Below are 12547 nucleotides of genomic sequence, written 5' to 3'. Positions count from 1 at the left end.
TGGGTGATCACAATGATGCCATTGAGATCTATGTCTCGCACAAGCGGCTACATGGAAGCTTTGATCCTGATGTGCTTGTTCTATCCGGCAGTTTGGGAGCGCCAAGCAGCTCTAATCAAGAAGTGGGGAGAATGGGCTGTGATGCACGGGCAAACTCAGCTCGCAGTGGGATGGTGAGACCTTTGCGCCGACCTCAGATCTGATTCTTGTACTGACAAATACTTCTAGCTTTGCCTGCACCGGCCAGGAGTCTTCAGAACCATGGACCTCACCCTCGGCTGCCCAGGTCAACTTTCAAAGCATCAATGCCGCGGTGAACCCAAGCATCCCAGAGATTCTCTCACCCCCACTCTCGCCACCTGGGATCACCCGCGGGCCGCAGCGTAGCATTGCAAAAACATCAGCCCTCAAACTCATCACATCGTTCGGCGACCAGGGCGGAGCCAAGTCGAAGTTCTTCTCGCAACAAGACGGCGGACAGACTCCCATCGCTGCTGGCGTGACCCCTATTGCCGAGTCAGCCGTCTCCCCTGGAGGCTTTGATGTTACCACAGCGTTCATCCGCCCGTCCAACAGGAGTCAGTTCAACACGCCCAACTCGGCTAGGTCAAACACGTCTGCATTTGGCCGTAAACGACTTCCATCTATCGGCGAGATCCCTTCAGATCTACCTCGTGATCTGAAGCGGAGCGAGGCGTCCGCCACTCCCGTCGACCCTAACGAGGCTCGCCGAGCTGCACACACGCGAATGTCGTCTTCTGACCAGGAAACATTGGCTGCTGGCCTCTCACTTCAGCGCGCCGCGACCGCTAGCCCAATGATGATGCGTGATTACCCGAAACCGCCGCGAAGGCTGCGAACTAGAGATCAGCCACCGCCATCTCCAGACGCTCTTGTGACCGTCAAGATGGAAGGTAACGTGAATCGACGAAACGGTTCTCGCGACCGCATCCCAAAGGTATCAGCTGCAGCTGTGCCTATGTGGCACCCGATGATCGGAGAAGTCACGTCCCCTGAACAATCAGTAACATCATCGACTCGTTTCCACTGTGCATCGCGGCGCCGTGATCTAGGCTCTGTGGTAAGCTCCATCACGTCTCAGTCTAGCACCGGCAGGAGCCACCGCAGCAACACTACTGGTGCTACTCGCCAGGATTACATTCACAGCCTCGACACTGCTCAGTTGTATGGCAAGAAGCAGCGTAGCCGCCACAGCAGCCGCGAAGGCCGTCAAGAGTCTCGCGGACGAGGCGAGCGAGAGAGCAGCCGGTCGCGTACTCGTAAGGGTGCGTCGCGGGAACGCTCTGGGGATCGCGGCCGCTCCGGGAGCCGCAAATGGCCCAAGGCCAAGCGGTCACCAACATCACCTATTCCAATGTCGCCTGAGGACCTCATCAACCTGAGCACCCCCAAGATGCTGGACAGGACGGGTGAAGATCCCGTCACCGCAAGAAAGAGCAGCAAATCCCGTCAGAGCAGTCGCAGCCGGCAACCGAAGAGCAGGACTTCCAGTCGCGGCAGTCAAACCCGTCGCACGAGTCCAGAGGCTCGCCATCGACCTCCTGCGCTGGACTTGCGAGGTCGCAGCAAGGGCCGCGAAGGTTCTGCAATCAGGTCGCCGTCCTCACCCGTTCCAATGTCTGCGGGGGCCATCCATTACCATGGCTCTGAGGATGAAGAAGATTACCGGAAGGCCGTTGAGGCGCAGGAAAAGTTCCGCCTGCGCCATAACCGTAGCGCCAGCCAGATTGAACCTAGATCTCCAGACCTAGCTAGGCAAGAGCCATCCGAGAGTCGCCGCCGCCCTGCGACGGCGTCTCCTGAGCACCCAAAGCAGACTGTCATGGTCCGGGCCGCGCCCTCCACTGAGCACGCTGGCGACCTCAAGGCAATGAAGGACGAGAGGCAGCGCAAGAAGGAACAGGCCGCCCGTGAGCTCGAGGAGCGCCGCAAGTCGCTCGCGAAGCGGCCGTTAGCACCTCTGATCCCCCATCCCAACGACATTTCTCCGGCTCTGTCGCAAATCGTCGAGGCTCCTACCTCGACGCAGATGGAAAGCTCTCCCCGTTCCAAGACGGCCGACCCCACTCGAAGCATGTATGCCCGCAGCAGTCAGGGTGTGCACATTGGCCTCCCAGCAACTCCAAAAGCCATGCGTCTGATTATCGGCTCTGAAAAGGCAGCGCCGCCTGAAATGCCGCCCATTCCGGCGACATTCGCTCAGCGACACTCGCCTACTGCGTCACCAAATGAGCCTTACGCCAAGGTAGAGACTGGACAGCCGGAGGCAGAGCCGCTCACTCTCCTGCCGTCGACGGTCTACCAGCCTCCCACCAGGCCAATGATTCCTCGCAGCATGTCAGCACCCATTCCAGATGAGCCTCTGGGTCGACGCAGGTCAGATATGCCACCGCCGGCTGGCAAAAGCCATGGGCGAACGCACTCTCGAGGCCACTCGATGCTGAAGGGATCCACTAGCGAAATCCGGGGCATTGACGAGATGCTGGGCGATAGAAGCATGAGCGAGTATCGCAGGGCATCTCACGATGACAATATGCCGCCACCGCCACCACCACCCCCTATGCTCAAGGAGCTACAACACCTGGCGATGCCTCCCCCACCACCCCCAGCACCGTTGCCGCACTTCATGCAACCCGGCGCTGGAGCACTTGGAACGGGTATGATTGAGATTGTTGTGGACGACGACGAGCAGCAGGCGCCTGTGGCCACGCTTGTGGACACATCCGTTCCTGTTCTGGCAGCGCCTCCGGTGCCTTCCGGCAAAGGGCACCACTCTCGCGGACGCAGCTTTACGGAGCGTGAAAGAGAGTCCCGAGACAAAGACAGCAGCATTTCGACGCGGTTCACAAAGGCGACAGAGCGATTCCGGTCGGCGAGCCGTCCGCGAAAAGACTCGAGCATGGTGCGCATCCGCTCACCTGGACTCGACGGTGGTCAGACCATCGCTCCATACGAGAGCGTGCCGATGCCTGGAGGGTACGGCCAACACGACCTGCTACGGTCCCCCATCATTTCCGACCAGCAGGGTCTACCGACTGGGCTGCACGAGAGCGAGATGATCTAAGTGGGCGTCTTTTCACAGGCGCGCATTTCCTTTATTTGCTTCCTTCAGACTTTGAAACACACACGATAAACGACTTCGATTCATTTGCATGGCGATTGGCGTCCAAGGCATTTCTTCGATACCAGCCTTCGCTTCGGCGCGCGGCACGCATGCACCACGCCTAGATAGTTGCTGAGCAAAGGATATTCATGGCAGTCCAGCATTCCTTTTCAGTACGGCAGACGAAGACGCAGACCCTGGGCAGGGCACTATGACAGTTGGCGGGGTATGGAGGGCCTGTGTGTGTGCGCGGTGCAAGCAGTGCGGCTGTATTAACTTTTCTTACTTTCCTTGATGTGGCTCTCACGGCACGCGATCTGCTCGGAGACGACGGAATGGACTTTTGTGCTCGTTCACTTCATGACTGATATGACCAAGGTGAAGAGGAAGAGGGGAAGAAGGCGGAGCAAAGGGCAAAATTCAAAAGGCCGTAGGGAAAGGGGAAAGGGATTTACATCGTTGCCTCGCGGCATCTTTGTGTGGGAAATATGGTACGGTGCTTAATCAACATGTCTGCTTTGGCCCGACTTTTGCCCATGCCGAGGTGATGATGGTGGTGAAGATGACGTGCATTGGTTAGATTGAGTCAACAGGTCGGTCACTGCAGCGAACGGACAGGTGGTCGAACACGGCGGATTGCGAAATCTTTCCAGAAGCATCTGTTCCGAAAGACAAATCCAAAGAGCAGAGAGCAGCAAAAGTCTGTCGGGGGAGAGGGAGGGTTGAGAATGAAGAAACAAAAATCAAAAAGAAGTCGTCATCTCCACCTCGTCCGACTAACCCAAGCCCCCAGCGATCGTAATCCAGCACGCCATGCGACGGTGAAGGTGCCTCTGCAGAGTGAAGCCTCCCTCAAGTGTCACCTTCATTGCTTAGGGCCGCACGCAGCATCGCTGGTTACCCAAGCGAGTGGACGGCCACCGCGGCATTCGTGCTGGGCGCCAGCTGGGGGGTTCGAACTGGGTTTGGATCAGTCCGGACGAGAATTGCGAGAGCTTTCCCCGTTGGGCCATTACAGCCGGCAGGAAAGCCGGATTGGCTGGTTTATAGACCCAGAGGTCATGGCCAGGAGGTGCTTAGTCAGCCCTGACACGGAAAGGTGGACCCTCCCATCGAACAGTGGTGCTTGCAGCCAGGTCCGAGTCCAGTACTGAGTGAACCAGAACAAAGATGGTTTGCGGCTTGGAAAAAAGTCCAATACAAGGCTGGGCTACCTTTCAAGCCTGTCATTGGAGCTACCTCGCTTTCCGCCCTGTCATGTCCACGGGCGGCTATGATGCTACCGAAGGTAGGTCAGCCATACTGGGCAAGGTTTGATTAGTCATCCACCAAGGGCGCTGTCGATTAGGACCCATGTAGGTAGGTACCTCAGCTTCCCTCTCAAGCTGTCAAATGACGGCCCACCATCTCGAACAGCTTCATCATGGGTAGCTTCGCAATGCCTCCATGAGACTTCGTATCGCTCCGCAAATTGAAGTCGCGGACAGCTATACAGCTGTAAATCCCTGACAAAGCTTCTTCTAGCCAGGAATACAACGAGCGCATCATCACAGTCGTCGCCTAGGTCGATCCAATTCCCTACTATCTACGCCTACCCATCTGCTACGTACCTCGATGATCTGGTGCAGCGGTTCCTGACCACAAAACCAGCGGCACGATGCTCACGACAGCGCCCCACCTGCTCATACGCAGACCCTCGCCTACGACTGCCGAGTTCACCGTCACGACCCGACCACCAACGACTCTCCCGCTGCGCCTCGCTCTCCTGGCCCTCGTGCCCCTGCGTCTCGTCGTCGGCGGCTTCTCCCTGCTGCTCCTCTGGTCCATCTACCTCCTCTCGCCATATGCCGTTCCAGCACCGTCCAAAGCGATCGACGCCCCTCTTCTCTCCACAACGACCTTGCTGCGCGCCCTCCACAGCGTCGCCCTCTCGCCCCCCGGCGTCGTGGCGCGCCGCCTCGCCGCCACGACCCCGCTGGTGCTGCTGCTCCCGACGGCCGTCGTGCTGCTCTGGGCCTCTCTGCGCCGCGTCCACAAGACGGAGAGCCTTCTCGTGCTGCGCGGGTTCGGCATCCAGACGTCGTCGTCGTCGGGCAGCTACCTCGCAGGCACGGCCACGCGGTTCATACCGACCGAGAAGATCAGGGATGTCCTCGTGAACGAGGCGTTTCGGGGGTTCGAGGTCCGCCATTACCTCGTTGTCGTCGTCGAAGGGGAGGGCGAACTTGTCGTTGTATTTTCTGGGCTCTTGCCGCGGCGGAGGATCGTCGAGACGGTTTGGAGGGGCGTGAGGGGGTGTTTGTGGGAGGAGGGCGGCAAGCATTGACGTGGAACACTCGAGAAGAGAGACAGGAAGGAATATACCCAAGTACCCGGCATGGCGAAGTAGGAGCATATATATCTGAACATGTGAGACGGCAAATGGATTGCTATCTGAAGGAACCGCTACTATGTTTTACTGTGTCTTTGACCGTCCACCTCGGATGCAGAGTGTCATGCCTCCGGCTCTTGGACCGCTGGCGTCGCCGTCCCCGATCCGCCCTCCCGTCTCGCCCGCCTGTCTTTGGCCAAGGAGACGCGCCAGTTCTCTTCCTTCAGCAGCTCCTCGGACGAGCCGTAGCCCATGCGCTGCGCCCAGCGGTCGTTGATCTCCATCGGCGACGGCACCACCTTCCTCTTCATCAGAGGCAGGTGCTCGCCGGCGAGCCGCCCCTCGTTGCCGCCAGCGTAGACCTTTTGCAGCACGTTCCACTTGACGTTCTGCGCCGGGTTCGCCTCGGGGCACCCCTGCAGCGACACGAGGTCGAGCAGCCTGTTGGCCAGCAGCTCGTCCATCTTCTTCTCGCGCCACCCGGCCCACAGGACGTCGACGAGGCCGCCGGCGCCGTACTTGTTCTCGCCCGCCTCCCACACCCACGCCATGCCGTCGGCCTGCTGGCCCTCGGGCACGCTGCGGTCCGTCGGGAAGATGCAGTCCCACAGCACGAGCGGCACCTCGTGCGCGAGCCGTAGTTGGGCTTGCGCGGGTGCCCGCTCGACGTCGAGCAGCTCGTCCACGACCTCGGCCGCTCGAGCCCCTGGCCCACGAGGAACAGCACGCTGACCATGTGCCGGATCTGGTGCCACAGGAACGCCGACCCGCGCACGTGCAGGTAGTACACCTTGGGCATCACGCCGCCGCCGCCACCACCACCATGCGCTGCCGTCTCTGGCTGCGCAAACGCCGCGCCGGACAGGTACGGCACCGCCGACGCGACGTCGTCGACCTCGACAATGTCGGCCTCGAACATGCGGCGCATAAAATTCGTCAGCTGCTTGCCGCCGTCGACCTTGCAGAAGTTGCGGAAATCGTGCAGGCCCTCGAACTTCTTGGCGGCGGCGCGCATGGCGTCAATGTCGAGATAGCCGACCTTGGGTCGCGGCGGCGGCGGCGGCGCGGCGTCCTTCTTCTTGCGCGGCTGCGAGGGGCCCTTGGGCGGTGTGAGGCCCTCGGGCGCCGGCGCAAAGGCCGGCTGCGTAAAGTAGTAGCGGTACTGGCGCTCCGTGCAGGAGAAGCGCGCCGAGAAGCCCTCGGGCGTCGACGGGCACCAGGCCAGGATGCGGATGTCGGGCGGCAGCAGGCGGTTGAGCGTCTTGCAGTAGGGGAGCTCGTCTTTGATGGGGTCCCAGGGCTTGGGCGCGGGAGGAGGTGATGGCGGCTGCTGCTGCTGCTGCTGCTGCTGCTCGGCTGCGACGTCCTGCATGCTGACGTCCCCTTGACCGTCCTGCTGCTGCTGCTTCTGCTTCTCCTGAAGGGCTTCGGCCTTCTTGCGCGCCTCCTCTTCGAGCTGGGCCGCTGTCTTGGCAGGGGCTTGCTGCTGCGGAGGCGGAGGCCGATGACCTGGCCAAAGGCGCTGACGCCCTTGTCCGTGCGTCCGCACTTGGAGTAGTCGAGCTCCTTGTAGTTTGAAAGTCGATCCTGGTCAATGTCCCTCGCCCGGGGCGGGAAAGATGAGGCAGGCCTTTGGTGAGGGCCCGACCCACAGCGCCGACTCAATCGTCGCCTGCACGGCCGACTGCTGGTGCTCAAAGCCGTTGTAGTTCTTGCCGAGGTAGGCGAGGCGCAGGGCGACGTAGCGGTACGAGTAGCGCGAAGGATCTATGCTGGCGGCTCCCTTCTTGCGCTTCTTCGCAGGCGGCGGCGCTGCCACCGCCGAGGACGAGTCGCCGCCGGGTGTCGAGGGGGCCGAGTGCGTCAGTGTCACGGCTCTTTTGGCGGCGGCGTCGCGGTGGCGGATCTCCATCTCGAGCTGCCGCACGCGGCAGATGAGCCGCTCCTTGTCCCAGGTGTCGTACCTGACGTTGTTGGACATGGTGGCGGTGGACGACTGCGTGCGCCGGGTCTGGTGATGGGATGCAGACGATGGCGATGAAGGTAAAATTCTCGTGATGTGAGGGGAGGACGAGAAATGGAGTCTAGGGCGCAGGACGCTGGACTCGGCCGCCGAGAGGAGACTCGCAGCCTTCATCAAAGGTCTGCGCGTGTTCGAGATACAAGGCAATAGAAAGAATTCATCAAGCAACGAGCACTACTTTTTTTCCCCTTCTCTCTCTATACATGTTGGATGTTGTCAAAATCGTCAAGAGCAAGAGCCTTGAAGTGAGTTGAGAGGAGGCGCTCGAGCCACATCAAGTGGCTGTGTTAGAAATCAATTGGTGTGGCTGATACGTCCCTATCTTCGGCGTCCATCAACGAACGACATGGCTTCACCCTTCAGCCTGCGCCATTTGTTCGCCAGACTCACTCATCACTTGACATAGAAACACAGGACGAAATGGATACTGAAACAGTCACCATATTGCTCGTAGGGGATGAGAAGTGTGGCAAGACGTCTTTCCTGTCGTACGTAACCCTCCCCTCCCACCCCGCTCTGCCCGGAAGGCCGATGCTTTCCTCGCTTCAGCACCACCACCACCGGCACGCGGCTTGACTCGGCAGACACTCCAGACGCATCAGTGCTGTCGAGGGAACCGGTCCAGTGACTATTGCTCCGCGATATTGACCAGCCTTTTATCTTTGAGATCAAGCTTGGCACACGACCCTATCGGCTTGAGTTTTACGACAACAACAGCCCGGACAGCTGGAAACTTCTCGACCCTGATGTCGTAGTCATCTGCTATGACATAAGCCAGCGACTCAGTCTCATCAACACGCGCAGAGTGGTGAGTGGTGATCGTCTTCCCTACGGGGTGAGCCGTACTCTGACGCGCTTGGCAGTGGTTGAGAGAGGTCAAGATGGCCTTCCAGCGAGTTGATAACCTCCCTATCCTGGTCCTCGGCCTCAAGCGAGACCTACGATCCGAGACCGACCCCAACGGTATCATCTTGCCGCAGGAAGCGTACGCGCAAGCGCAGGAGATGCGCGTCGACAGGTACATGGAGTGCTCTGCCGTTACGGGTGAGCTCCTGAAGCCGGCGTTTGAAGACATCTGTTCCACGGCGGTCAAGACGACATCTGCAGCAGGCGGCCAGAGCGAGGGCGGCTGCACGCTCATGTGAGGCCGCCGATCGGCACCGCTGCGGAGGCCGTCATTTCATACTGCTGCGTCAGTCGCTCCACGTGCTGGGGGTCGACGACGACTGGTCGACGTGGCGCCATCGGCGGTCTGGGATGTAGAACTACGACGTCCCGTGCTCGGCCTGGCCGTTGGCCTCTGCGGCTCCAGCAGCGCCCCCAGGCGGGAAAGTTCCGAGAACCTCGGCGATGATGTCGACAATCTCGGCCTGCTTGTCCTCGTCGAAGCGATCTTCCATGTCCTCGATGATGGTGTTGAGAGCGGAGGCAGAGGCCGGGCGCAAGTTGAAGATCATCATCATCTCGCCCTTGGCGAGCTCGTAGGGGTGCAGGCGCTGGATCAGCTGCTTGATGCAGTCTTGGCTGTAGGGAAGGGGCCGCTGGGCGAGGGGGTTTGGCATGGTGGTGAGATAATGAACAAGCTTGACGGATTAGCGTTTTGTTTAAAGATGAATACATATTTCCTTCATTGGGCATACCTCTCGATGCAAAGTCTCATAGTTTGTCGGGCCTTTTTTCCCAGCTCGCCTGCTGCCTTGAGGCTGGTTGACGACATGGTGGTAGACCTCGAAATTGGTCAGGACGGCCGACTGAGCCTCGAGAATCTTCATGGTGACGCTGGCTGATGAAGAATGTTAGTCGTCCAGGTGTGCTCAATTGCCCATCCGAACCACAGGAATGGCATTCGTCACGCAGTACTTTGTTGAGTGACTGAAGCAATGACTGACTCACCTACCTAGGAAAGGATGTGTTTGAGAAGCCTGACCAGCCGAAGGATGTGACGCGAGGGAGACTGGGCAAGATGCAGCTGGAGAAGGCTAGGAGGCTCGCTTTGTAAGGACCCCTCAAAGTCGGTGTAGCTGGCACTCAGCAACTCGGAGTGAATATCGACGATCTCAACACGGTTGAAAGTGTCGCGCTGCTCAAGGTGGCTCAAAGTAAAGAGACGCATGCGCGTGATGACAATCGCCAATCGGGTCAGTGGTGGACTTTTCGCTCTGTCGGGTTTCCAGATCGTCAGGCTGGTGGGCTGGTGGGGGACAAGGACGACCAGCATGGAGGGGCAGAATGAGAAGGATGGCGTGCCAGTGTCTCGCAGATGCACGGTGGAAGATTAATCTCACAGCACCATGCTTCGCTGAGCATCCCCCCTGTAGCCAGCTGAAGACAGGCTAAATACAGTGTGATCACGAAGACCATGACGCAGATGGCGCAAAATTTGCCTGCATGCAACCGGCTGCCCTTGCCTGCGGTGCCGCCAGGGCCTGCATCTCCGCTTTGCACCCTGGTAGCACCTACCTATGTACATGCCGCCATGGCAATGGCACATGGAACCCGGACCCCACCAAGCTCGAGACTCCAGCTTTTTTTCTTCCCTCGCCGCGCATACATCTAACCCGCTCCCTCTCCTCACCGAGTCACCCAGCCTTTTCCACTTGGCTGTTTTGCCGACTGCAAATCAGTCATTGATCAATCCGGCATCACACTGCAAACCGCCCCCCCCGAGCCATGCTGCCTCTCTGACAAGAATTCTTCTTTGAGGGAAGCTTTTCCGCACGTCACCAATTCGTCCGTCTCGGCCCGCCTCGAACCGCATCCGTCCTACTCCGATCCTCGGCATTCTTTGCTCACTTTCGCTCCTCTGACGTCGCCCCGCCGGTCACCGACAACCATCGCGAAGACGCAAATCTTGCTTCACCGTCGACGACGACGACAAGTCTGACCGCCCAGTCTACACGGAAACTCCATTGTCCTGGCACAGTTGGCGCATTGAACACCGCCAAACTCCTCCAAGACTTCCGACCCCCCGGAACGAAAGGCGTCTCATTGACGGCATCGCTTCTCCCTTACCTCCCACAAAAACACCCAGCGGACCGTAAGGTAGGCTCGGTCCAACCCTGCTTCTCGGACACCGTCTCTGACACGTTCGCGAAGACACTATGGTTCGCAACATTGTCATCCTCGGCGGGAACTCCCACCCGGAGCTGATTGACAACATCTGCAACATACTCGGCGTCACCTCGTGCGAGCGCATTCTCACAAAATTCTCGGCTGGTGAGAGCAGATGCGAAATCAAGGATTCCGTCCGAGGAAAGGATGTGTACATTGTCCAGTCCGCCTCCGGCTCCGTCAACGACGGCTTCATTGACCTCTGCATCATGATCTCCGCCTGCAAGACCGGTTCCGCGAAGCGGGTCACCGCCATCACGCCGTTGTTCCCTTACTCGCGTCAGCCCGACGTACCTTACAACAAGATCGGTGCCCCGCTCAAGATGCCCGAAAACCCCCAAAACGGGAGCTATACCTTCGAAAGCGTCCCTGCTACGCCTGGTCCCGGGCATCTCGAGGACCCAGACGCTGAGCAGTGGCATCGAGGGCCTCGACTCCAAGCTTGCTAGGACCAAGCTGGCCGAAAACAACCTCAATGGCTACTCAAGAAACGGCGATCCCAAGACCCCGGGCCGTCACCAACAAGAAGGCTCCCTGTCGTCGCAACCCAGCTTCACCACCCACGACCAGGGAAACAATCAGAGCGCTCTGGCCAACTTCAAGGTCAAGCCTGGCTACAAGCAATGGGTCGCCCAGGCCGGCACCCTTGTCGCCGATTTGCTGACTTGTGCCGGCGCCGACCATGTGGTGAGTCTCCTTTGAACCCTCAAGCCAATCTCGGGTTTGTCGTAAGACCAACTCGTGGTGGAACGTTGCTAATGACGTCCAGATCACGTAGGTCTTCCTGTAGCCATCTTGTTCCTGCATGCCTCCTCGTGAATCCATACTCTCTGCCGTGGGGCCACGTGCCCATTGCAATCAGCAACTCAATTCGGGACTCGTTTCCGGACGGATGGCTGACTACTGTAGGATGGACCTCCACGATCCCCAGTACCAGGGCTTCTTCGACGTGCCGGTGGACAACCTCTATGGAAAGCCTCTCCTGAAGAAGTATATCCAGCAGAACATTCCCAACTACAGGGAAGCCGTCATTATTAGTCCGGATGCTGGAGGCGCCAAGCGCGCTACTGCCGTCGCCGACGAGCTGGACATGGGCTTTGCTCTCATCCACAAGGTAGGCCTGCTCGTGCAGCGAATCGGAGTGGCATGCTGACTTGCGGCCAGGAACGCCGTCCAACAAAGTATAGCGAACAACGCAACGCCAGCATGATGCTGGTCGGTGACGTCAAGGACAGGACGTGCATCTTGATCGATGACCTTGTCGACACTGGTAACACGATCACCCGTGCCGCGAAGCTCCTGAGAAGGAAGGCGCCACCTCCATCACAGCCCTCCTCACCCACGGCATCTTTCAGCGGCGACGCAATTGCCCGCATCAAATGCCTCTGCCATTGATAAGATCATCGTGACCAACACTGTTCCTCAAAGGGAACATAGGCAAATGTGCCCCAAAGCTTGAGTACTTGGACGGTAAGACCTTCACGCCATGCCGGGCCGTCCGGGAATCCCCCACTAACCCTACCCGTAGTCTCTCCTGTTTTCGCCGAGGCGATCCGCCGCGTCCACCACGGCGAATCAATCAGCGTTCTCTTCCAGCACAACTGATCAACGGAGGGAGCCTTGCACCCACACCATCACACCTCAAGCAGCATTCACAACCCCGGCGTTACAACGAGATAATCTGGATCTGGAAAGTGCATTGGAAAGGGATTTTGTCTGGAGTCGCACGCGCAGATGCTCTTACGTCAAACTAAAGCTGCCCTGTCTCACACTAGAGGCGTTCTCTAGGACTTACCGCATATTACACCCTTCGTGCTCTTGGAAGCCGTGAGAGCCGTGCTGTGCCATGCCGTTCTGTGCGCTGTCTTTTGCCGTCCTTCTTCGGAATCCTCCCCGAATGCGCCCTCCCTGCGCGGGG

At 59.0% G+C, this 12547-nt stretch overlaps 5 protein-coding genes across 5 annotated transcripts in view; 3 read left to right on the top strand and 2 right to left on the bottom strand.

Annotated features, from left to right (window-relative positions):
- Window positions 1-3085, top strand: part of VDBG_05231 (IDC1 protein) — a gene marked incomplete at both ends in the record, with an annotated part of 5019 nt that extends 1934 nt beyond the window's left edge. The window contains 2 exons of the mRNA XM_003004072.1: window positions 92-173; window positions 229-3085. Coding sequence (XP_003004118.1) covers window positions 92-173; window positions 229-3085 — 2939 coding nt within the window. The remainder of the gene's footprint in view (window positions 1-91; window positions 174-228) is intronic.
- A 1315-nt stretch (window positions 3086-4400) lies between these two features.
- On the top strand, window positions 4401-5450 carry VDBG_05230 (conserved hypothetical protein; the record flags this gene model as incomplete). The annotated part of the gene is made up of 3 exons (XM_003004071.1): window positions 4401-4412; window positions 4649-4725; window positions 4817-5450. 3 exons carry the CDS (start codon window positions 4401-4403, stop codon window positions 5448-5450), a joined length of 723 nt encoding a protein of 240 aa, XP_003004117.1.
- A 167-nt stretch (window positions 5451-5617) lies between these two features.
- Window positions 5618-7476, bottom strand: VDBG_05229 (tRNA pseudouridine synthase; the record flags this gene model as incomplete). The annotated part of the gene is made up of 3 exons (XM_003004070.1): window positions 5618-6157; window positions 6229-7017; window positions 7144-7476. The coding sequence occupies 3 exons, from the start codon at window positions 7474-7476 to the stop codon at window positions 5618-5620; spliced, it is 1662 nt and encodes a 553-aa protein (XP_003004116.1).
- Window positions 7477-8783: 1307 nt separating this feature from the next.
- VDBG_05228 (conserved hypothetical protein) lies at window positions 8784-9290 on the bottom strand (the record flags this gene model as incomplete). The annotated part of the gene is made up of 2 exons (XM_003004069.1): window positions 8784-9101; window positions 9159-9290. 2 exons carry the CDS (start codon window positions 9288-9290, stop codon window positions 8784-8786), a joined length of 450 nt encoding a protein of 149 aa, XP_003004115.1.
- A 1329-nt stretch (window positions 9291-10619) lies between these two features.
- Window positions 10620-12024, top strand: VDBG_05227 (ribose-phosphate pyrophosphokinase; the record flags this gene model as incomplete). Its single annotated transcript, XM_003004068.1, has 4 exons — window positions 10620-10938; window positions 10994-11316; window positions 11492-11743; window positions 11794-12024. 4 exons carry the CDS (start codon window positions 10620-10622, stop codon window positions 12022-12024), a joined length of 1125 nt encoding a protein of 374 aa, XP_003004114.1.
- Between the last annotated feature and the right edge of the window lie 523 nt (window positions 12025-12547).

Source organism: Verticillium alfalfae, genomic scaffold (assembly GCF_000150825.1).
Source record: "Verticillium alfalfae VaMs.102 supercont1.6 genomic scaffold, whole genome shotgun sequence".
In the NCBI taxonomy this organism is placed as follows: Eukaryota; Fungi; Ascomycota; class Sordariomycetes; order Glomerellales; family Plectosphaerellaceae; genus Verticillium; species Verticillium alfalfae.
The sequence above is the reverse complement of the archived record's forward strand: the minus strand, read 5'-3'. Positions and strand labels throughout refer to the sequence as shown.